General features: G+C 38.9%; 1 protein-coding gene across 1 annotated transcript; it reads left to right on the top strand.

The window, feature by feature from the left end:
- Positions 1-1,826: 1,826 nt before the first annotated feature.
- Positions 1,827-26,387, top strand: YEATS4 (YEATS domain containing 4). Its single transcript, XM_019960831.2, has 7 exons — positions 1,827-2,113; positions 5,552-5,671; positions 8,037-8,103; positions 8,206-8,300; positions 12,689-12,781; positions 12,871-12,958; positions 25,734-26,387. The coding sequence occupies exons 1-7, from the start codon at positions 2,063-2,065 to the stop codon at positions 25,901-25,903; spliced, it is 684 nt and encodes a 227-aa protein (XP_019816390.1). The 5' UTR covers positions 1,827-2,062; the 3' UTR covers positions 25,904-26,387.
- Positions 26,388-26,398: the final 11 nt, after the last annotated feature.

The following is a 26,398-nucleotide window of genomic DNA, read 5'->3' as shown; positions in this document are numbered from 1 at the left end:
CCCTGCTTATTTAACTTATAGGCAGAATACATCATATGAAATGCCAGATTGGATGAAACTCAAGCTGAAATCAAGATTGCAGGGAGATACATCAATAACCTCAGATATGCAGATGATACTACCCTTAAGGCAGAAAGTGAAGAGGAACTAAAGAGTTTCTTGATGAAGGTTAAAGAAGAGAGTGAAAGAGAAGGCTTAAAACTCAACATTCAAAAAACTAAAAACATGGCATCCGGTCTATCACTTCATGGCAAATAGATGGGGAAAAAATGGAAACAGTAACAGACTTTGTTCTCTTGGACTCCAAAATCATTGTGGATGGTGACTGCAGCCACGAATTAAAGATGCTTGCTCCTTGGAAGAACAGCTAGGACAAAGCTAGACAGCATATTAAAAAGCAGAGACAAAACTTTGCTGACAAAGGTACGCCTAGTCAAAGCTATGGTTTTTCCAGTAGTCATGTACAGATGTGAGAGTTGGACCATAAAGAAATCTAAGCACCGAAGAACTGATGCTTTTCAACTGCGGTGCTGGAGAAGACTCTTGAGAGTCCCTTCAACAGCAGGGAAATCAAACCAGTCAATCCTATAGGAAATCAACCCTGAATATTCATTGGAAGGACTGATGCGGAAGCTGAAGCCCAATACTTTGGCCACATGATGCAAAGAACTGACTCACTGGAAAAGACCCTGATGCTGGGAAAGATTGAGGGCAGGAGGAAAAGAGGGCAACAGAGGACGAGATGGTTGGATGGCATCATCGATTCAATGGACAGACGTTTGAGCAAACTCCAGGAAATAGTGAAGGACAGGGAAACCTGGTGTATGCCACCCCATGCCATGGCATAGAATCAGTCATGACTGAGCGACTGAACAACAAACAACAAAACTTGCCAAGTAGTTAGTACCACAGGAGGGACAAAGGAGGGGAGGTCTGTTGTCACGTTAGGGATCTTAGAATCGAAACTGAGCAGAAGAAGGAAGGAAAGAGATGAAGAAGGCAGTAAATAAATTATAATAAACAATAAAAATAAATAAATTTAAATAAATAATAAATAAAATATAATAAAAAATAAATTATCGATGCAACCATGGAAGTCTGAGACTGCTCAGTTCAGTCGCTCAGTCGTGTCCGACTCTGCGACCCCAAGAACTGCAGCACGCCAGGCCTCCCTGTCCATCACCAACTCCTGGAGTTTACTCAAACTGATATCCATTGAGTCGGTGATGCCATCCAACCATCTCATCCTCTGTCGTCCCCTGAGACGCTTGCTGCTGCTGCCAAGTCGCTTCAGTCGCGTCCGACTCTGTGCGACCCCATAGACGGCAGCCCACCAGGCTCCCCGGTCCCTGGATTCTCCAGGCAAGAACACTGGAGTGGGTTGCCATTTCCTTCTCCAATGCATGAAAGTGAAAAGTGAAAGTGAAGTCGCTGAGTTGTGTCCGACTCTTAGCGACCCCATGGACTGCAGCCCACCAGGCTCCTCCGTCCATGGGATTTTCCAAGCAAGAGTACCATTGGAGTGGGGTGCCATTGCCTTCTCCCCTGAGACGGCTAGTTGAACGCAAAGAAAAGTGGTGAGTAGACGAGATTTCATGAACATAATTTCAGAACTGTAATGCTTTGGCGATGGCAATATATCACCTCCAACAGCCAGTTTTTCTGTCATTGCGAAGCCAAGTGGTCTGGGCCGGCGACATGTTGACTGGAAATTCCCGGCTTCCTCTGACACTGGCAACAGGGATTGGTCCAGCGACACCCCACAGCAACGGCCCTGCGCGTGCGCAGTGTAAGAGAGCTTGTCGCGCCTGCGCACAACGTCGCCGCTGCGCCCACTCCAGATCCGACTTCACCGAGAGCGGAGCTGAATGGGTTTCCGGGACGCCGTCAGCGGCGAGGAGTTGGCGCTTCCTAGGCGACCGGAGTCCCGCTGACTCGTCCTCCTTCGACTAGAAACCCTCCTCCTGGGCCCGCGCGGGAGGAGTGGGGTCTCTGAGGGAGCGGCGAGCCCGCCGGCCCCGGTCTCTTTCCCTGGCGGCGGCGGCTTCTACCGTAAGACAATATGTTCAAGAGAATGGCCGAATTTGGGCCTGACTCCGGCGGGAGAGTGAAGGTCAGTGCGCGGCCGGTGCCTCCCCTCACGGACTATCTTTCTAGTCCCGGCTCTTTCTAGCGCGGCCTGGGGAGGGTCAGCTTGTTCCCTCTCGCTCCTTCTTGCCTCAGGCTGAAACCGGGGTTTTTAGGAGGACGGCGACTCAGAGCCCCAAAGGGAAAATCGTGGTTTCATTGGGCCCCAACTTCAGGTGTAACCCCCTTCCTTCCATCCCAGCCAAAATAAACTGACATAATCCTTGGTGCCTGGGGGAGAGATGGACGTCGTCGCCAAGGAAGAAGCCACTTGGAGGGCTGGCAGATCCTGGCTTGGTGTTCATCCGCTGCCAACCCAGGTCACCTGTAAATCGGGGTCGGGGGGGCACCCACCTATTGTGGGATAACAACAGCCGATTCCGTGCTAAGGAAGCACGTGGGTGAATGCTTTATCGGATTCTCTCAGCCCCTATTGCAGCCTTAAAAAGCAATGTTACTCCCAGTATTTACAAGTGTGATAACGATAGAGCTGGCGGATAGAAAAGTTCCGAAGACTTCCCCAAGTTAGTAGTGTTCATAAAGCTTCAAGGCTACGGCCAGGATACTAATTAATCAAGCAAAGAAGATGCCTGGCACATAGGCAACATTAAGTACGTTAGTTTCTTAGTTGGTAATTAAAGTTATAATCGAGCTTAACATGATGTTTGACACCGTGACAAATTTCCCTCCCACTTTAATGTGTTACCTGGCACATTAACTTTTTATGTCATGACTGGCTGGTTCCTGATATAACATTGGTTTTTACCCCCTTCAGATTTTTATTTACCACAGAAAGAAAAATTTTTTCAAAAAGAAACCACCCAATTTTTGCACCAATCTAGTTGCTCTAGGTTTTAAGAATCCTTCTCCATATCATATTGTTCATATAAATTTATGCTGTATATGCAGTTGTCATACACAGTGCTTTAATGTTTCTTATAATGTGAGAGCTCTTTGAAAGTTTCAAAAGCTACTGAAATTAAATGGAAGGGGAAAGAGATGGCCAGGTAAAATTTATAGTAGCAGGAGTTTCATAAACATATTTTCTCTCTGCTTTGGGGCCAGATTTTGGAATGATAAGAAAGTACTACAGAAAGGAGGATTATAAAAAGATTGAAAAATAATAATAAAAAATAAGGGAAAAAAGAGAAAACAGAAAAGAGGATTATAAAATTAGCTTTCAGAGAACTTACAGAGCTTTCTCAATTTGTAATCATGTTAGGTTCTAAAAGTCTTTTTAAGTCCAAAATGAAGTAAGGAGATTAGACTTGTAGTCCTCAAATGCTTTTCCACCAAAAATGGATGTGAGTTAGTCATTTAAAACTTAAAATTAGGGACTTGTTTCTTCTCCTTGCTGATTATTACCTGATCTTGTAAGCACCTTTTTCCAATTTAGATAAATTTCATCCTAGTAGAAAGTCCACTGGCAAATGAAAGCCCTTTAAATATTTTAAGAACTCTACAAGTTCCTGTCAGCACTGGCGCTGTGGAATCTGTTACCTACTCACCTTGTCAGTGCTCCTTTGTGTTTATTCGTTCAGTCCTTAAAGGTGAGGCCCTATCTTTGTGTGCCCCAAAAGTGCACTTGCTGTGAGTTTTTTTTAATTCCCATACAAACTGCTTGCCTTCTGAATTAATTTTAGGCTAATAGGTATTGAATTTATTTGAGGATTACCTAGTCACAATGAAGTCTTTCTCTTTATGACCAACCTACTGTATAGCAGGTGCCACTTTTGCAGCCTGCATAGGAGGGGAGTTTGGGGGAGAATGGATATATGTGTATGTATGGCTGAGTCCCTTTGCTGTTCACCTGAAACTATCACAACATTGTTAATCGGCTATACAGTACAGAATAACAAGTTTGAAAAAAAAAAACGAAAGAAAAAGGTTTTCTATTTGTTCAGCGCTCTTCCTCTTCTTATTACTTCTTGATTACATTGGCCCAACACTTTTTACATATGATATATCTTGGTCTTGACCTTCAGGTACATTCCTACTATTCAACAGTTAGTCTCAAATTCATGTGCAACATTCAGCATTTTCTCCTGAAATTTTTTTCTCTCTCCTTTTCATCAGAATCTGCCTTTATAGTTCTAAGATGTGCGCAGAAACATGTACATGTATCACAGAACTGTGCACAAATGTAGCAAACATGCCATCAGTCAAGTGTTTATCAAGCTTGAGTCCTCCAAGTGCCTCTGCCATTATCTGAATTCAAATGTAATATTTAACTTGTTTGTTTAAATCTAATTTTTAAAGTCCCTTCCTAAGCATTATTCTTGAAATTGTGATTTGAATTGCTAGTTGTAGTTTTGGTTTTTCTAATATAGATTAAGCACAAGTAATAAAAAGAAAATGCTTCCCTTATTCTACCAAAAAATTCTCTTCCAAACTGCCTTTAATTGTTGTACTGTGCTTTGGAAAACCCTGCTGTAAGCTGATTAATAAGGACATTACCATCAGGTGATGACAATCAAAGTTAGTGACTATTAATTGCTGGTTGTTCTTTAAAGTTTGTAAATAAAGAAACTTTTCTGTTTCTTTATTAAAAAAAAAAAAGCAAAAATAGAAAGTCTCAAAGTAATATGAATTAAATAGATGTTTTCAAAGTGGGAACATTGTAATTACTGTGATGTTTAGTTCAGTTCAATTCAGTCACTCAGTCCTGTCTGACTCTTTGAGACCCCATGAATTACAGCACACCAGGCCTCCCTGTCCATCACCAACTCCCGGAGTTCACTCAGACTCAAGTCCATTGAGTCCGTGATGCCATCCAGCCATCCATCCTCTGTTGTCCCCTTCTCCTCCTGCCCCCAATCCCTCCCAGCATCAAAGTCTTTTCCAATGAGTCAACTCTTCGCATGAGGTGGCCAAAGTACTGGAGTTTCAGCTTTAGCATGATTCCTTCCAAAGAAATCCCAGGGCTGATCTCCTTCAGAATGGACTGGTTGGATCTCTTTGCAGTCCAAGGGACTCTGAAGAGTCTTCTCCAACACCACAGTTCAAAAGCATCAATTCTTCGGTTCTCAGCTTTCTTCACAGTCCAACTCTCACATCCATACATGACCACAGGAAAAACCATAGCCTTGACTAGACGAACCTTTGTTGGCAAAGTAATGTGCTATCTAGGTTGGTCATAACTTTCCTTCCAAGGAGTAAGTGTCTTTTAATTTCATGCCTGCAGTCACCATCTGCAGTGATTTTGGAGCCCAGAAAAATAAAGTCTGACACTGTTTCCACTATTTCCCCATCTATTTCCCATGAAGTGATGGGACCAGATGAGGCTAATTGTCTGAAATCCATGGTATATGCAAACCTAGGTTGTTAGGCTGCCTGCCATTTCTTTAATCAGGCTTTCAAAGCTTTCCTTCTGTTTATTTGGGTAATGATACGTTAATTTATGTTGAAATTGTTTTTCTTTTAGGGTGTTACTATCGTTAAACCAATAGTTTATGGTAATGTTGCTCGATATTTTGGAAAGAAAAGAGAAGAAGATGGGCACACCCATCAGTGGACAGTATATGTAAAACCATATAGAAATGAGGTAAATATTTATTTTTCCTAAAACCTTTTTGAAGCTATGGTTTGTTTTGCTTGAAGATAAATTGTACTATCATTTTATAGTAACTGATAATAAAATTGTCCCATTGTAGGATAACCAGGGTCCTACTGTGTAGTGCATGGAACTCTGCTGAATGTTATTGGGAGGGGAGTTTGAGGAGAATGGGTACATGTATATGTATGGCTGAGTCCTTTCACTGTTCACCTGAAACTGTCATAGTATTGCTAGTCAGCTTTACTGCAGTAGAGAATAAAAAGTTTTTTTTAAAAAAAGGTAAAAAAAATTGCCCATTGTAGAATGTTACCCCAAAAGTTGAAAGAATAAAGTAAGAGCTGTCATCTTTGTATACTTGTTAGTAGAACTCAGTTTTCCAAAACTGTTTTCTAATTAAAATTAAGTTATGAGCTTCCCTGCTGGCTCAGTGGTTAAGAATTCACCTGCTAATGCAGAGGAGGTGGGTTCAGTCCCTGGGTCAGGAAGATTCCGTGGGAAGGAATTGGCAACCCACTCCAGTATTCTTGCCTAGGAAAGCCCATGGATAGAGGAGCCTGGCAGGCTGTGGTCTGTAGGGTCGCAAAAGAGCTGGACACAACTTAGCGATTAAATAACAACAATGGTAGCAAGAACTGTCCTGTAAACATAGTATACATAGTATGTCTTCTAATCACCACCTCTTAAGGTAGCCTAGTGTATAATCACATGTTTCAGGAATGACAAATTTAAGTTGTAATTTGATAATCAGAGAAGGTGAAAGACAAAACTGCTACATAATCTGGCTGCTGGTAGTTTGGTTTTGTGGCTGAATCTCTAATGCCTGGAATGTAGTCACTACATAGTAGGTATTCAGTAGGTACTGAATGAATAAATATTCCTCTGTTTAAAACCCTTCATTCTGTATGTCAGCTGTTACTGATCCAATATAGTGGAAGCAATAACGCAAGTGAGAATTTATATTATCATTGTAATCATTTGTTACCATCTGGAAACATCTGAAAAAGCATTTAGAGGCATCATGAAGAGATGTTAACTTCTGAAAAGTTGAAAATGGTGCCAAAAACCACAGGATAGATTCATAGCTTGATAATGATAAAGATATCCTGCTTCAAATATTTTTACCACATGTAATCGAGAAGAATTTTGGACTTATACTTTATCAAGGAGAGGGCACATTTTGTGAAGTAATCTAGTAACTATTCAAAATAACTTTATAGAGTCAGTTTTAAGGGTAGTCTTCCCATGTAACCCCACACTGTGTTCAGTCATGTTTAATAAATTAAGAGATGACCAATTTAGAAGTAAACAAAACACAATATGCCACACATTAAACTGCCATGTAGGACCGTTTATAGTGACTCAGCTCAGTGCGTGCATGCTAACTTGATTCTGTCGTGTCCGACTCTTTGCAGCCCTATGGACTGTAGCTGTCCAGGCTCCTCTGTCTGTGGGATTCTTCAGGCAAGAATACCAGAGTGGGTCGCCATGTCCTTCTCCAGGGGATCTTCCGCATAAGGATCGAACCCACATCTCTTATCTCCTGCACTGGCAGGCAGGTTCTTTACCACTAGCGCCACCAGGGACGCCCACATAGAACTCAGTGCAGCCACAATTTAAAGGTGACTAGTTGAATGTAGGCTGCTGGAGCTGAAATTGAGCAAAATACAGCACAGCAAGTAGTAATGCCACCCAAAGTTATCTTAATTTCAAGGGCAAAGAAGATTCTAGTTGACCTTTGATTTCTATGTATCTTTTCTTGGTATATTTCACCAAAAGACTGAATTAAAATGGTGAAACCAATTAAGCTTGATAATGTTTCTTCTTCAGCATTTATACTATCATGTATTAAACAAAATTAAAAGACAAAAAACTTTGAAAGTCCACACAAAAACTTGTGTGTAAATATTCAGTGACATTATTCATAATTGCCCAAATGTCTCCAAACTGATAAGTGAATAAATAAAATATGGTGTATTCATACAGTGAAATATTATTAAGCAATAAAATGAAGTAATGATACATTCTACTACCACATGGAAAAATGTATTTGTTTTTATGGAAAAATCAGAATCGATTTTGGATGTTGTCAGCAGAGATATATCAAACAATACTCAGAGGTACATAAACATAAGATTTGCAACACAAGTGAATAGAGACATATATATTTATATATATGATGAATTATGAAAGAATCTGGCACAAGCTTCCTTTGTTTAAAATAAAAAACAAACCTCCAGGTTGTAATTCATATTTCTTAGGCATTTCTTGTCTATAAAATTAGTACATATGTTCAATATATTTCCCTCCTAATTTTTATATGTAGATGGCAGAACTAATTAATTCTCTGTTTTAGGATATGTCAGCATATGTGAAGAAAATCCAATTTAAATTACATGAAAGCTATGGCAATCCTTTAAGAGGTACAGTAGTTCTGTGATTCATAACATACAAAATATAAAAGAACTAGGGAACTGTATCAGCAATTTAAAATTCCTAATTGTTTTCTTTTTTCTTTCTTTTAGTTGTTACTAAGCCTCCATATGAGATTACTGAAACAGGATGGGGTGAATTTGAAATAATCATCAAAATATTTTTCATTGATCCTAATGAAAGACCTGTGAGTAATGTTACTCTTTGTAGATATAAAATGGATTTTTTTTAGTAATTGTGAAAATGTAATAGTACATTAGACAACATATACAAGCTGTATGTTGACGTTTTTTTATTCAGGTATAGTTTATATAAGTTTTTGTCTTGCTATATCTTGCCATGCATTAATGTTTTTCTTTTTTAAAGTGCCTTTCAAAAATCTTTTATTTTCTAAGTATAAAAAGAAGGAATACAATACAAACAGTTATTTGAAAGAAATCATGGAAATTATATGATTACTACAGCAAAAAAATGTCTAAAATTCATTAGTATTTTTTGGTTATTAGTAATAAACAAATTGAGTCCATACAGTCTCTGAAATGGGAGTGTCCAGTTTTTTTAGTTAAAAACCCTAGAATGCCTTTTTACTTTTCATACTGTCATCAGTACTAGCAGCTTTATCTTATTCAAGATTCCTTATTATAACTACTGACTTTTTCATCATTTGCTCTCTTCTTCCGATTGTTGCTAGCTAATGTAAAAAGTCCCAAAAGTTTTCACTTTTAGCCCTCAGCAACTTGGTGAGGTTGGTGAGATCCTTTTTTTTAGAGATGAGGATACTAAGGCTCAGAGATAAAGTCTTGTGCTCAAAAATACAGTTAATTGTGGTAGAGCTAGTTTTTGAACCTGTATATTTGCATTCAGATGTCATACTCTTTCCTTTACTCTTTTGACTAAAACCACTAAGCCTGTTGTATTGTTAAACACAAAGAGTTACAACTCAGGCTATTTCATTGCACATTTGTATGGTCAGTGTTTAACTCCACTTTCAGGGTTTTAACATTCATCATCATCAATTTTCTTCTTGACAGATTGAGTTCATTCCTTCAGCACCAAACATTTACACTTTAATTATCTGATTACATTTGTAAAACTGTGCTTGTAAAGGAGTTGAATAGCACCTGGGCCAGTGATAGAATTAGTTCCTAACTAACTATGCCAGAAGTGCCTGAGGTATTTTTTTAGAAGTTCAGACACCTAGTCCCCATTCTCTGGATGGTGATCCATAGGTTTGGAGAGAGGCCAGCACCCCCAGGTAATTTTGATGCACAGTAAGATTTAGGACCAGTTGACGTAGACCACTCCAGAGAAGTTTCCTTTAGCCCCTCCAGCATAGTAAGAAAAGAAGACTAGCTTCCATCATGAAGTGAAACATCCTGTTCAGATTTGGAGAAGTTCTGGTTTTCAGAAAGTTCTACTTTAAATTAAGCTTCCTTGAACTTTTTCCTGATAACTATTCATAGATTAGTTTGTTTTTATTTTTCTCCTGAAGAGCCATCTAAATGGTTAGTTAAATATCTTCCATGTGGTAATGTTTTGGCATCTCCTACCAGTCTTGTCTTTCTGAGATACTCTCACAGATGCTCTATTTGGCAAAAAATTATTAAATATATTTGCAAGATACTTCTCAGAGGGCAGGATACAAAGATCAGACACTACCTATCCTTGATCAAAATAGTCTATTTGGGAATATAGAGCACAGAATATGGCAGATACTGAGATAGGGGAGAGGGAGAAATTGTTAATGTTATTAGAGCTGAGGTTCTTGTTAACTTTGTAAGGTTGCTTTGAATTCATTTTATTTTGAGAATGTGCTGCTTTACCTGTCTGCCGCCTCATCTGTCTCCCCCATCTCACCTCCCTGCCCCTCCTTGGAAAATACATCTCTGAAAGAAATCATTATATCATGTAACCTCATTATGAGACAGTCCTCAAAGTCTACTCTTGGGAAGGGAAGGTAATACATTCTTTTGCACTTCTGCAGTGATTGATGTATTGATAGGTTTTCATGTAGATCTACATGAACCTGAATATTATCCACTCCAAACTATTCTCGTGTTCTTTCAGTGTAATGAAACTATTATAGTTTTTCAGTTGACTCTTATAGAAAATAAGTCATATGAAGATTTATTTAAATTATAAAAGAAAGACATGGGTAACTTGTGATTTGCTTCCATTATCTGGTAAGCTATTACAGGTCAAGCCACTATGTAAAAGGAATGATTGTTTGTAAAAGTAAAATACTAATATTGGAGTTTTATTCCTAGAAATATTGCCAGCAGGTATAGGCATTTTCATTGCTCTAAGAATCTTCAAGCATCAGTGTTAATTAGAGACATATGTCTTGAAATTTTTCATTGTCTGTATCTGCATGCTGCTAAGTTGCTTCAGTCGTGCCCGACTCTGTGTGACCCCATAGACAGCAGCCCACCAGGTTCCCCCGTCCCTGGGATTCTCCAGGCAAGAACACTGGAGTGGGTTGCCATTTCCTTCTCCAATGCATGAAAGTGAAAAGTGAAGTCGCTCAGTCATATCCGACTCTTCACAACACCATGGACTGCAGCCTACCAGGCTCCTCCGTCCATGGGATTTTCCAGGCAAGAGTACTGGAGTGGGGTGCCATCGCCTTCTCCGTGGTATCTGCATGAATGCCTTGCAAAATCTGAATAAGTTTGGGAAAGGACAGTTTTATGATGTAGTTTTCAATACTGCTCAAATTATAAAACACATAATATATAGTTTTTAAAAAGATTAAAAAATAAAATGTGCAAGCTTCCTGTATTAGGTTTCTATGGCTGCCATAACAGTATCACAAACTGAATGGGTGAAAACAACCGTTTATTCTCTTGGTTCTGGAGACTAGAAGTCCAGTTTGAAAGTGTTGGCCATGCTCTCTCCAAAGCCTCTAGGGGAGGATCTTTTCTTGCCTCCTCTAATTTGTGGTAGCCCCAGGCGTTCCTTGGCTGTGGCAGCATAACTCCAGTCTCTGCCTCCACTGTCACATGGCTGTCTCTCCCTCCCCATCTCTGCGTCTCTTCCCTTTTTATGAGGATATCAGTCATATTGGGCTAGGGGGCGCCCCCCGCCCCCCACTGTGACTTCATCTTAACTTGATACATCTACGAAGACTCTGTTTGCAAATATGGTCACATTCACAGGTACTGAGGATAAGTATAGATTCTTCACTATCTTTGGGGGGATATAATTTAACCCCATAACATAGAAGTTACCCCATTTCTGACCCCTTCTTCAGGAAAATGACAGTTACTGTTTTCAGTTCCTCTAGGAATTAACTCCCTTGTATCTGATGTATTTAAATCCCTAAGTTTGGATTTTTCAATTTTAGATAGTGCCTCCCAGCTCCTGAGGATGACACATGATCCTTTATCTTCATATTTCTTTCTTTTTTTCATTTTGCTGGAGGAATTTCTTCAGAAAGGATGCTTAAGAAATAAATTTTCAGAGTAAATGCTCTCTAAAAATATCTTTATTTTTACTTCATACTTGATTGATTGGGTGAAGAATTCTAGGATCCACAGGAGGATATGCTATCTTGTCTGTAAGTAAAAGGAGAAGAAGGAAGATTAACCAACCCAGCCACCCAAAGCATTCTTGATTTCTACACCTGCCATCTTTGAGCTTCCAGTCTCTCTTGGGCTCCACTGGGGCCACCGTCTCTCACCTCTGATGTAGTTTTCTTCCCTAAGTTTTTTGGTTATGGATTTCCCTATTATGGTTTATTTATTGTTGTAGTCTCATCTGCTTTCTGTCATCCTAGAAATTGTCAAATTATCTTTAAATATGATGCCTGCTTTTTATGATGATTTTAGCTGACTTTTTGGGAAAATTCTTCAAGTCCTCTCAGTTGCTTCTCCAACTTCAGCATGAACCCTTGATGTTTTACCTGCTAGAATTTGTTTTGTTCAAATAATCATACCTTGTGCTGCAAAGCTTTTCCATTGATGTCTTATATGTTTCCAAGTATTTTGAAGAGAGGTTGCTCTTGCCGAAGTGAATTATCAGTGGCTAACTTTTCGTTTATTATGCTACTTATGTTATAATCTTATAATTAATATTACACCAGAGAAATTAACTTGTCCTCTAAAACTTGAGTATTTTAGTATTGATCGTTCCTTTTGAAATCAAATCTTTTTTCTTCACAGTGAATTTGTAAACCTTATCTGTCACAGTTAAGCAAATTTCATATGTATAAGTAAAAGACTTTTTGTCTTAGTGATTTCCCAGTTTAATTTGCATAGCTGTATCTTGTACTGTTTTTATATATAGTCACTCTCTGGAATGGTTTGTAGCCAGTCTTTACTTACCCTCTTTGTAGCATACATATTGAATAGATAATGGATAGATGTTAATACCTAATAGGAAAATAAAAGTACAGTCAGAGTTTGGATGATCTGCCACTGTAAGTTGTAGTTGTGACAGGATCCTGAATTTGATAGGTTTACTGCTTTACTTTAGTAGTTATTTCTGTAACTGTAAATCAGTTAGAGAAAGGATAATCTCACATGATGATGATAAAAACCATCCACGGATGTCGTATCTGTTTTTGTTTCACAGGTAACACTGTATCATTTATTAAAGCTGTTTCAGTCAGACACCAATGCAATGCTGGGGAAAAAAACAGTGGTTTCAGAGTTTTATGATGAAATGGTAAGATTTTATAATGAGAGTTTTTAAAGCATTTTCAATTTGTAGATTTTGAAGTTACAGGGCTTTTTTTTTCCATTCTGTCCCATTAGATATTTCAAGACCCAACAGCAATGATGCAACAATTATTGACAACATCTCGTCAGCTTACCTTAGGAGCCTATAAGCATGAAACAGAATGTAAGTGCCATGAGTTTATAATTAATCTTGAGTGATAATACTTTGGAAGGAATGATGCTAAAGCTGAAACTCCAGTACTTTGGCCACCTCATGTGAAGAGTTGACTCATTGGAAAAGACTCTGATGCTGGGAGGGATTGGGGGCAGGAGGAGAAGGGGATGACAGAGGATGAGATGGCTAGATGGCATCACCAACTCGATGGACGTGAGTTTGGGTGAACTCTGGGAGTTGGTGATGGACAGGGAGGCCTGGCGTGCTGCGATTCATGGGGTCACAAAGAGTTGGACACACTGAGCGATTGAACTGAACTGAAAAATGTATTCAGTGATGGTGAAAGGATTGTATGATAAGTGACTATTAAATTTTTTTATTATGTATAGGTAAAATTTTTAGGAGGAAACAAAATATGTATTACTAAAGAACAAATAAGAAGGATGTTTTAAATAGTTCTCAGAATAGGCCAACTTTCAAAAAGGTAAAAGACAGCTGCTCACACACTCTGAAATATTGTTTGTCTTTTATTCACTAATTCCATTTAAGTGTAGCTTGTCATTAATCTCGCTTAACCTATCACTCAATCATTTTCTGTATGTACTAGTCTTTGCTAACGATTGGTGTGAAGAACCTTGCAGAACATTATACTTTAGTGTACTGTGGTTAGCGTCTCTTTCTCTCTACACAGCATTTCATGCAGCTGTATCAATCATTTGCATTTGTCATTCAAGATGAAACCTGTTTACCAACCCCATGTTGACATTTATTCAGGTGTTCCTTTGATCTTTCATTTATTTGTTTCCAATATATATTGAGCATCTGTACTATGCCAAGCATTGTTCTAGGTTCAGAAGATAAAGCAGTGTCTAAACCAGACAAAAGCCCTATCCTCATGGAGCTTACATTCTAGTGGAAGGAAGAGAAATATTCAATAAATAGAACAATAAAACGTTAGGTAGTGATTGGATGGCATGGAGAAACCTAGAGCAGGTGAGGGAGTGCTTCTGGTGCAAGGAGATTGTTAGAGTTTTAAGTATCAGGTCAGAGAATGCTTCCTGAAATTGTGGCATTCGAGCAAATAACAAAAGGAGTGGGGAAATGAGCCATGCAGCTGCATGAGGGAGGGATGTTATGTGTAGAGAGGCAGCAAGGGCAGGAGCCCTGAGGTAAGAGCAGGCTTGGCGTATCCAAGGAACAACAGAAAAGCCAGTGTGACTGGAGTAGAGGGAACACGGAGTGGGAGACGAGGCCAAAGAAGTAAGTTAATAGAGGACCAGGTCAAACAGGGTCTTAGGGGTAACTTATAAGGACTTTAGATTTTTAAACGGAAGGAGATGTGAAGTTTTTTTGTGGGTTTTGAGCAGCAGAGTGACATTATAAGAGTAACATTTACAAAAGGTCAATCACCCTGGTTGCTATGTTGAGTGTAGACTATAAAGCAGAAAGAGTAGAAGCAGAGTAGTTAGGAGGTTGTTGCAATTGTCCAGATGTGATAGAGTTGTGAGTAGTACCAATGGGACAGCAATGGAGGTTCTGTTTTAAAGATACATACAATAGGATTGCTGATGGTTTAGTAAGATGTGAGAGAAGGAGGTGTGTTAATACAAAGCATGACTCTTAAGGTTTGGAGCCCAAAGAAGGAAACAAACAAACAAAAAATTATTGTTGCTTTTCATAGAGATAGGAAGTCTGGGAGGGGCAGCTTTGAGGGGAACGATTAGGAGTAAGTTTGGACATGATGGGTGTGAAATGCCTGTAAGACATTTAAGTGGAGATGTTGAGAAGGGAATTGTACTCAAAGTCTGGTATTCAAGGAAGGGTCTGGGCATATAGGTGGATTTATAAATTGTGAGGCCATATGGTATCATCAATAGGGTAAGTGAAGATAAACAGAGGTTCAAGGACTGAGCCCTAGGCTTTCCCAAAATTTAGAGATTAAGGAGATGAACGGCTAAGGAAATTAGTTAAAAAAAAAAAGATAAACATGAGTGTGGAGGGAGTAAAGCTAGGTGCACATAATACCCTAGAGCCAAGTGAAGAAGGTTCATCAGGAAGTAGTTGTTAGCTGTGTACCTCTTATACACCAAGTAAGATAAGAGCCAAGAAATAGGCGATGGCAACGTGAAATTCCTTTTCACGGACCTCAGCGGGGCAGTTGAAGGAGAATAGTAAGGACAGAACATCAGTTGAAGTGGATCCAGAGAGAATGAGATGAGACACTGGAGACAGGTGCTATGGATAAGCCTGTCTTAGAGTTTGACCTGTAAAGGGAAAGTAGCTCTTGAAGCAGTAGGAACAGCAGGATTTGGGGTCCAGAGGCCAGTGTTTTCCGGGGGAAGTAGACCAGTAAGTGTAGGTGTAGGCTGAAAGAAGTGATCCAGTGCTGGGGAAAGAGATGGCTGTTTAACCATTAATGGTTATAGGAGTGTTTTGTTTGTGTTTTCATGAAACCCATGACTGGGAGTTAAATGATCTGAATACTGATTAAAATTGCCACTTGGTAGTCGTTATGGCAACCCACTCCAGTGTTCTTGCCTGGAGAATCCCAGAGACGGGGAAGCCTGGGCTGCCGTCTATGGGGTCGCAGAGTCGGACACGACTGAAGCGACTTAGCAGCAGCAGCAGCAGCAGCAGCAGTCATTTAAAATTTCAAATCACACTCATTAAAAGGATTTATGCTTCATTTTCTACATCTGAAAATATGGCCTACTTTTTTGTGAACATAAAACAGAAATGTATATGATCACTTCGAAAAGGTAAAAAGCACAGTAATATGCTGTTTTAATTTGTTAATGGTCATTTTCTCTTCATTATAAATCTTTCTCCCATTTCATATTCATAGAGGAAAATTCTCTTTTAAAATTCAAGTGCCTGCATTTCCGTGTTTTCAACAAGACTAATATCATTAATTCATATGTGTGTAACGGTAAAAACAAATGTGTTTTATAAAAAGACTTTTCCACAAACTACTTTTGCTATATTAAAGCTTATATGTGGAGCTTTATAACCTTGGAAAGTTTCTTTTTTTAATTTATTTAGTTTATTTTTTCAAGGTGGGTGGGTGGCTGACATTATCACCGCTCACCCTGAACGCTTGCTTCGCCAACTGGCGTGCCCTGAAACCCCCCAGGCATGATCCACTCCAACCCCCATCTCCCTGCACGCCTGGCTTTTGTGCAGAGCCCCTGACTCACGCACATGTTAGACTCCTTGGTCCATGTTTCAAATTTATTTTTGGCTGCACTGGGTCTTTGTTGCTGCAGGAAGTCCTTCTCTAATTCCAGCAAGTGGAGGTTACTTTTCATTGCAGTGCATGGACTTCCCATTGCAGTGACTTCTCTTGTTGGGGAGCAGAGGCTGTAGAGCACAGCCTCAGTAGCTGTGGAGCATGTGCTTAGTTGCCCCACTGCATGTGGACTCTTCCCATACTAGGGGTCTACATGTGTCCCCTGCATCGGCAGCTGAATTAACCACTGGGCCACCAGGGAAGCCCCAACCTTGGGCAGTTTTTATTAGTAAACTGCACTTTTTGTATTATCTTGAGGTTATTTTCTTTTTTTTTAAATACAAATTTATTTATTTTAATTGGAGGCTAATTACAATATTGTATTGGTTTTGCCATACATCAACATGAATCCACCACAGGTGTACACGTGTTCCCCATCCTGAAACCCCTCCCACCTCCCTCCCCGTACCATCCCTCTGGGTCATCCCAGTGCACCAGCCCCAAGCATCCTGTATCCTGCATCGAACCTGGACTGGCGATTCGTTTCATATATGATATTATACATGTTTCAGTGCCATTTTCCCAAATCATCCCACCCTCTCCCTCTTCCACAGAGTCCAAAAGACTGTTCTATACATCTGTGTCTCTTTTGCTGTCTCGCATACAGGGTTATTGTTACCATCTTTCTAAATTCCATATATATGTGTTAGTATAGTGTATTGGTGTTTTTCTTTCTGCCTTCACTCTGTATTATAGGCTCCAGTTTCATCCACCTCATCAGAACTGATTCAAATGTATTCTTTTTAATGGCTGAATAATACTCCATTGTGTATATGTACCACAGCTTTCTTATCCATTCATCTGCTGATGGACATCTAGGTTGCTTCCATGTCCTGGCTATTACAAACAGTGCTGTGATGAACATTGGGGTACATGTGTCTCTTTCAATTCTGGTTTCCTTGGTGTGTATGCCCAGTAGTGGGATTGCTGGGTCATAAGGCAGTTCTATTTCCAGTTTTTTAAGGAATCTCCACACTCTTCTCCATAGTGGCTGTACTAGTTTGCATTCCCACCAACAGTGTAGGAGGGTTCCCTTTTCTTCACACCCTCTCCAGCATTTATTGCTTGTAGACTTTTGGATAGCAGCCATTCTGACTGGCGTGAAATGGTACCTCATTGTGGTTTTGATTTGCATTTCTCTCATAATGAGTGATGTTGAGCATCTTTTCATGTGTTTGTTAGCCATCTGTATGTCTTCTTTGGAGAAATGTCTATTTAGTTCTTTGGCCCATTTTTTGATTGGGTCATTTATTTTTCTGGAATTGAGCTGCAGGAGTTGCTTGTATATTTTTGAGATTAGTTTGTCAGTTGCTTCATTTGCTATTATTTTCTCCCATTCTGAAGGCTGTCTTTTCACCTATCTTGAGGTTATTTTCTTAACAGCATCAAGTCTATAAGGAATAAAAAGATAATTCTGTAAATGGTATTGGCACAGTTGATAACTTTTGAGAAGAAAACTTAATTTAGATCATTGCTTCATGGCACTTAATCAATTCCATTTTAATTAATGGTAGTTAATTGTTTTTTGAGTTTTTTTTCCATACCATATGCATATGGCCAAGCAAGGATCACACCCGTGCCCCTTGTATTGGAAGTGCAGAGTCTTAACAATTGGACCACCAAGGAAGTCCCTAAATTTTTTTTTATATCAATTAACCTGTTTAAAAAATTAGAGAAATGACTGTCTATCCTGGCTATGGAAGACTTTGTAAATTTGAAGTGTTAGAAGAAATTACATTGAAAGACAAAAAGATTTTTTTGCAAAAGATATGTAACTTATGCATTTCAAAAGGGCAAAAAAACAAAAAATAGATTTTTGGAAAATATGACAAAGGATTAAAAGCTGTAAAACTCTAAAATAAAAATAGAATATAGTTTTAAACTTCAGATTATAAATGGACAACGGAGTGGACAGACAGAAGAAAGATGGTTAGTAAATAAAAAGTAAAATATTTGACCCTGCTAGTAATTTTTAAAATGCAAACCAGTAATAATGGATGGCTATATTTGTATCAAATATGCAAAAGAAATCTATCATAGTTGTACCTAGTAAGGATGTGGTGAACACTGTTCTCATGAATTGTTTATGTGAATAGGCCTTTTAGGAAAGCAATTTGGTAATATTAATCAAAGGTGTAAAAAAAGATAGATGCACTTTTACCAGTTTGAGAACATTATACTCAATATTTGGTAATAATATCAGATTTGTTGAGTACTTACCATTTATACTTTTCTAATCTGTACATGTATAAGCTCATTTATATCTATAATAACTTTTTTAGGTAATCCGTTTAGAAAAGGAAACTGAGGCACACATTGGTAAGAAACTTGCCCAATTAATATGAGTTAGTGGTACAGCCCAGTCTCCTAGGCAGTCCTCAGAACTTAGGGTCTAAAAGCATTGTAGATAAGAGTAATAGGATAGAGGTTGCTCATTATAAAGCACATTAAAAGTTTATAAAGATATTTGCGAAGAGTTGACTCATTGGAAAAGACTCTGATGCTGGGAGGGATTGGGGACAGGAGGAGAAGGGGACGACAGAGGATGAGATGGCTGGATGGCATCACTGACTCGATGGATGTGAGTCTGGGTGAACTCTGGGAGTTGGTGATGGACAGGGAGGCCTGGTGTGCTACGACTCATGGGGTCGCAAAGACTTGGACACGACTAAGCAACTGAACTGAACTGAAACCTGCAGAAATTGACTTAAGCACTAATGGTCTAGCTTTTAATAGAAGTTGCTTCTACAAGGAATGACTAAACTGATATTGGATACTTAATAGAGCTTACATGTACTAGATAAGTGCTTTACATTTCTAAAGTGAAGTGAAAGTTGCTCAGTCATGTCTGACTCTGCAACCTCATGGACTATATAGTCCATGCAATTCTCCAGGCCAGAATAATGGAGTGGGTAGCCTTTCCCTTCTCCAGGGGATCTTCCCAACCTAGGGATTGAATCCAGGTCTCCTCCATTGCAAGCAGATTCTTTACCAGCTGAGCCACAAAGGAAGACCTTAGGAATTCCCTTGATAGCCCTCAGAGAGAGGTACTACTGTTAACCCCATTTTGCATAGAGAGTTTTGATCTTGCCCCAAATCACTCAGCAGAGCCAGGATTTAAACCCACACGGAGTCTGTGCTGTTAACCAATAAGTTGTTTCTCTTTGTAAAAAGCCTGTGCTTCTAACTGGTGCATTACATTTGCTTTGCAAAACTAATAATTCTTCTTTGGATTAGTTTACTGTAAATTGAGGCTTCATTTGGAATTTAAAATAGAAATTTTATATATATTTATATATGCTATAGCCCATGGAATTTCAAAGAGTTGGACACGACTGAACACACACACACACGTACATACATACGCACACGTGTACATACATACATACACACACGGACACACATATATGCACATGTATATCTTAAATGTATGTGTAAACATTTAATATATAGGAAGCAGAAAACTAGAACAGGCTAAAACAAGTTTTTAAATGTTTTCTTCTAGGATCTCCTCATTAATTAACCCATTTCTCCAATATATGGTACCCTTGGCAGTTTTACGATTTGTCACAAATACAGTATGGTGACTAAATCAAAGAACAAAGATCTATATCTATAATGAATGCTGTCCTCTAACAGATGAGTTAAATTAAGTCTTCCTGACTAGATTTAAAACTACCTGTTACTGTCATAAAGTCCTTGTTGTTTCCCAAATCTTTCTGTACTGTTTCCAAAGCCTGCTGTATCCCACTTCATCTAATTCTTATTTTATTCTTTAAAACTCAGTTCAGATTTTACTTCTGCCAAGAAGCATTCCTTGATATATACACACACACACACACACACACACACACACACACGTACTCTTTCCCCTTGTTAATGAATCCTGTCTGCTTTATAGCTCCCTAATTACCTCATGACACTGTAATGCATTTTCTTTCTTGTCTATTTCCTACGTCTGTGTCCCAGCCTCTGTCAATGTGCCTTTTACTCTGCTGTTGTTTAGTCGCTCGGTCGTGTCCAACTCTTTGTGGTTCCATGGACTTTAGCCCGCCAGGCTTCTCTGGAAATCCATGTATGTGCTCAGTCACTTCAGTTGTGTCTGATTCTTTGCAGTCCCATGGACTAGCCCACCAGGTTTTTCTGTCCACACGGGTTCTCTAGACAGGAATACTAGAGTGAATTGCCATGCCCTCCCCAGAGGATCTTCCCAACACAGGGATAGAACCCAGATCTCCCTCATTGCAGGCAGATTCTTTGCCGTCTGAGCCACCAGGGAAGCTCAGAAGTCCATGGGATTTCACAGGCAAGAATATTGGAGTGGATTGCCATTTCCTTCTCGAAGGGATCTTCCCAGTCCAGGGATTGAACCTACCTGTCTTACATCTGCTGCATTGCAGACAGAGCCTTTACCATTGAGCCACCAGGAAAGCTTGCTTTCACTCTGTGTATGTCTTTTAATTGATATGAAGAGAGAAGGGGAGCAAGGGGGTAAAAATTTCTGCATTGTCAACCAAGTCTAAAGACAAGCCATGAAAAGAAATATTGTACTTCTATTACAGATGACTTGTTTCTTTTGTATATAAAGAGCTCCTGCACATCATTTTAAAAGGCCAATAACCAGTAATTAAAAAGCTTCAGAGCAAAAGAAACCAACCACAAAATTAAAAGGAAACCTACTGAATGGGAGAAAATATTTGCAAATCATGTATCTGATAAAGAGTTAATTTCCAAAATATATACAGAACTCATACAGCTCAATGACCAAACAAAGCATACAATTCAATTAAAACTGGACAGAAGAGCTAAATAGATATTTTTTCAAAGAAGACATGCAGATGGCTAACAGATATCAAAAATACGTTCAATATCACTTATCATCCGGGAAATGCAAATCAAAACCACAAAGTATTATTTGATGCCTGTTAGAATGGCTGATCGGAGAAGACACTGGCACCCCACTCCAGTACTCTTGCCTGGAAAATCCATGGACGGAGGAGCCTGGTAGGCTGCAGTCCATGGGGTCGAGAAGAGTCAGACACCACTGAGCGACTTCACTTTCACTTTTCACTTTCATGCATTGGAGAAGGAAATGGCAACCCACTCCAGTGTTCTTGCCTGGAGAATCCCAGGGACGGGGGAGCCTGGTGGGCTGCCGTCTGTGGGGTCACACAGAGTTGAACATGACTGAAACGACTTAGCAGCAGCAGCAGAATGGCTGATATCAAGAAGACTAGAAATAACAAGTGTTGGCAAGGATGTGGAGAAAAGAAAACCATTACTCAATGTTGACTGGTGTAGCCACTATGGAAAACAGTGTGGAGTTTTGTCAAAAAAATAAAAGTAGAACTACCATATGATCCATCAATTCCACTCCTGGATATGGCTCTGAAGGAAAACAAAAACACTAACTTGAAAAGATAATATACACCCCATTTTCATTACAGCTGCTGCTGCTGCTGCTAAGTCACTGCAGTTGTGTCTGACTCTCTGTGACCCCAGAGACGGCACCCCACCAGGCTCCACCATCCTTGGGATTCTCCAGGCAAGAATACTGGAGTGGGTTGCCATTTCCTTCTCCAATGAATGAAAGTGAAAAGTGAAAGTGAAGTCGCTCAGTCATGTCTGACTCCTAGCAACCCCATGGACTGCAGCCCACCAGGCTTCTAGGTCCATGGGATTCTCCAGGCAAGAGTACTGGAGTGGGTTGACATTGCCTTCTCTGGTTCATTTCAGCATTATTTACAGTAACCAAGATAGGAAAACAACGTAAGTGTCCATCAATAGACGACTGGATAAAGAAGTGTTTTTTATACACACACACATACATACATACATACATATGTACACATGCACACACAAACATAATGGAATAATATTCAGCCATTAAAAAGAAATCTTTCCATTTGTATCAACATGGATGGACCACAAGGGCATTATGCTAAGTGAAATGAATCAGAAAAAAACAAATACAGTGTAATCTTATTTATGTGTAGACGCTTAAAAACAAAAGCTCAAAAATAACAGAGAACAGATTAGTGGTTGCCAGAGGTTGGGGTTGTGGCAGGCGTGGCCAAAAAGGTGCAAACTTCTAGTTATAAATAAGAGGTGATATGATTTACAGGATAGTGACTATAGTTAATAATATTATATTGCATGTTTGAGAGTTGCTGAGAGTAGATTTTAAAATTTGTCCTTACAAGAAGAAAATTCATAACTATATATGGTTCAGTTCAGTTCAGTCGCTCAGTCGTGTCCGACTCCCCGAGACCCCATGAACTGCAGCACACCAGGCCTCCCTGTCCATCACCAACTCCCAGAGTCCACCCAAACCCATGTCAACTGAGTCGGTGATGCCATCCAGCCATCTCTTCCTCTGTCTTCCCCTTCTCCTTCTGCCCTCAATCTTTCCCAGCATCAGGGTCTTTTCAAATGAGTCATTTCTTTGCATCAGGTGGCCAAAATGTTGGAGTTTCAGCTTTAGCATCAGGCCTTCCAACGAACACCCAGGGCTGATCTCCTTCAGAATGGACTGGTTGGATCTCCTTGCAGTCCAAGGGACTCTCAAGAGTCTTCTCCAACACCACAGTTCAAAAGCATCAATTCTTCAACGCTCAGCTTTCTTTATAGTCCAACTCTCACATCCAAACATGACCACTGGAAAAACCATAGCCTTGACTAGACGGACCTTTGTTGACAAAGTAATGTCTCTGCTTTTCAATATGCTGTCTATGTTGATCATAGCTTTTCTTCCAAGGAGTGAGCATCTTTTAATTTCATGGCTGTGGTCACCATCTGCAGTGATTTTGGAGCCCAAAAAAATAAAGTCTGACACTGTTTCCACTGTTTCCCCATCTATTTCCCATGAAGTGATGGGACCAGATGCCATGATCTTCGTTTTCTGAATGTTGAGCTTTAAGCCAACTTTTTCACTCTCCTCTTTCACTTTCATCAAGAGGCTCATCTTCACTTTTGGCCATAAGGGTGATGTCATCTGCATATCTGAGGTTATTGATATTTCTCCCAGCAGTCTTGATTCCAGCTTGTGCTTCATCCAGCCCAGCGCTTCTCATGATGTATTCTGCATATAAGTTAAATAAGCAGGGTGACAATATACAGCCTTGATGTACTCCTTTTCCTATTTGGAACCAGTCTGTTGTTCCATGTCCAGTTCTAACTGTTGCTTCCTGACCTGCGTATAGGTTTCTCAAGCTGCAGGTCAGGTGGTCTGGTATTCCCATGTCTTTCAGAATTTTCCACAGTGTATTGTGATCCACACAGTCAAAGGAGAAAAAAGCAGAATAGATGTTTTTAAAACTGGAACTCTTGCTTTTTCGATGATCCAGCGGATGTTGTCAATTTGATCTCTGGTTCCTCTGCCTTTTCTAAAACCAGCTTGAACATCAGGAAGTTCACGGTTCACATATTGCTGAAGCCTGGCTTGGAGAATTTTGAGCATTACTTTGATAGTGTGTGAGATGAGTGCAATTGTGTGGTAGTTTGAGCATTCTTTGGGATTGCCTTTCTTTGGGATTGGAATGAAAGCTGACCTTTTCCAGTCCTGTGGCCACTGCTGAGTTTTCCAAATTTGCTGGCATATTGAGTGCAGCACTTTCACAGCATCATCTTTCAGGATTTGAAATAGCTCCACTGGAATTCCATCATCTCCACTAGCTTTGTTCATAGTGATGCTTTCTAAGGCCCACTTGACTTCACATTCCAGGATGTCTGGCTCTTTGTGAGTCATCACACCATCATGATTATCTGGGTCGTCAAGATCTTTTTTGTATATACGATAACAGATGTTAACTTCAGACCTACTGTGTTGATCATTATGCAGTATATACAAGTATTGACTCATATGTTGTACACCTGAAACTCATATGTTGTATGTCAATTATACCTCAATTTTTTAAAAGGCAGGGGCCAGTCAAGGGAAAGGATAAATAGGCAATTCATAGAAAGAAAGGGAGAAATATCCCCTAACCATATTAAAAGATTATCAATCTCAGAAGTAATAGAAGTGCAAATTAAAACTATTCTGAAATATAATTTTTAACCTTCCAGATTATTTAAGACCAAAAAGTTGATGCAGTAGGGAAACAGACATACTATGCTAATGAGATTATAAATTAATAATAGAACCTCTGAGAGTCACTTGGCATTCTTCCAAAATTACAAGCACAGTTATTCTTCAACCTACCAATTACTATTTACAGGAATTTATCACACGATTTTCCACCTTTTAATTTTGTATCAGGTGTATGTACCACCTATTTTCAAAAATAATTTTAAAAATAAAAGCAATGGAAAATTACAAAGAAAAATGTGGATTGTTTTGGCAATGTAAAAGTTTAGCTCTGTTACAAAATGTATCACAAAAAGAAAGTCACCAGCAGTGGGCAAAATAAGAACACATGTGTTTTAACATGCTGGATGCTTTTTACATGTATTACTTAATCCTAAATCCTCTGTGAAATACAAAGTTTTAACTATATTATATAGAAAGAAGAAATTAAGTGAGAGATCAGCATTCAGCTAGTAAGGGACAAAAGGTGTATTTGAACTCAAGTCTTTCTGATTTTAAAGGGTTTTACTTTTTTTTCCTTCAATCCATACTGCTTCCAACTAGTGATCATTTTACATTAACAAAAGTACAACTGTGCCTTAACAGTCATCAGCAGCAATTACCTGAAATGTCTACAAGGTGGAAATGTTGGGTGATAGTAGACATTTTTTTCTCTATAAACATGGTACTACACTATCCAAGTGGAATATTTAAATATAGTCTATTTTGCAGTAATGATATTTTTCTTTAGTTATTTGTTACATAGCCAGCTAGAATGTTTTAAGTATTTAATGTTCCTCTGTTATAATAGTACTTAATATGTTTTTATGTGCCAAATGATATTCATTTTAAATCTTTTAAGCAAATAATATCACAGGTGTTTGCAATTATAATCTGTATTTTAGAAATGAGGAAATGAGCATGGAGATTAAAACAATAGCTTATTCAGAGTGGTACAATTAGTAGAGCTAGAATTCAAGCCTAGATAGTTACTACTCTGTTTTGAAAAAAGAAACAGGTTTACCAGTGTGATTTTGTTTATGTAACTTTTACCTACACATAAACTTAAGAATCCTCTTTTTAGTGAAATTTTATTAGTTGGAAGTCTCTTGGACTATATACTCCCTAATTTCCAGATTAATATGTAAATAGAGAAAAACAAGGACATTATGTCTTAAAATCTTAAGTGTGAATTAAAATACTAGTGGCCCGAATTTTATTCTTTGTGATAGAAAACATCTTAGATCCTCTCTTGAGAGTTCAAACTTTCTCACCCACCCTTCTGTGTTTAAAGTTACATATCTTAAGTTGTTTGCATTTCATCATGGAAACATTGACCTTAACGGAATGTCACGTTTATTACTCTGTGACATATCTCGGACATATGAGAAAAATGGAATAAATTAGTAACAGTCTGTTTTCTTTAGTTGCAGAACTTGAAGTGAAAACCAGAGAAAAATTAGAAGCTGCAAAAAAAAAAACAAGCTTTGAAATTGCAGAGCTTAAAGAGAGATTAAAAGCAAGTCGTGAAACCATAAATTGTTTAAAAAATGAAATCAGGAAATTGGAAGAAGATGATCAGACAAAAGAAATATAAACAGTTCTGAAGACAACTTGATAGTAAGCTAAGCTGAAAATAAGGTGGGCTTTAAAGGAGAGATGGACTACAGATGCCATGTGTTTCTAAGAGGAAGTTTGTATATAGTTGTCGACCATAGATTTTTCAGCAATGGGGTCAAAGTATTTGTACTTTACCAGCAATCTTTAATGTGAAATATATGTGTATAATAAGAATGAATGGTGTATAGGTATTTTACCAACCCATTTTGGAGTAGTTCTGTGATGTTAAGCACAATTTTAAAACATTTTTATTGCATTGTATGTATAGCTTATCCTTTTGACAGGCATTGAAATTTCATTATAAAGTATAACTTATACAAATTTTGTACTTCCCCTAGTAGTTAGAATTAGTCGTAAAATTAACATGTATATTAAATTTTTACCTCCCCCATCCCAGCTCTTTTGTATCTGATGTGCCCAGTGTCCAGTAAGCACTGAATAAATGTAGTCTGCATATGCTATTTCCGCCTCT

The sequence above is a fragment of the Bos indicus genome, chromosome 5 (assembly GCF_029378745.1).
Source record: "Bos indicus isolate NIAB-ARS_2022 breed Sahiwal x Tharparkar chromosome 5, NIAB-ARS_B.indTharparkar_mat_pri_1.0, whole genome shotgun sequence".
Taxonomy (NCBI): Eukaryota; Metazoa; Chordata; class Mammalia; order Artiodactyla; family Bovidae; genus Bos; species Bos indicus.
The sequence above is the reverse complement of the archived record's forward strand: the minus strand, read 5'-3'. Positions and strand labels throughout refer to the sequence as shown.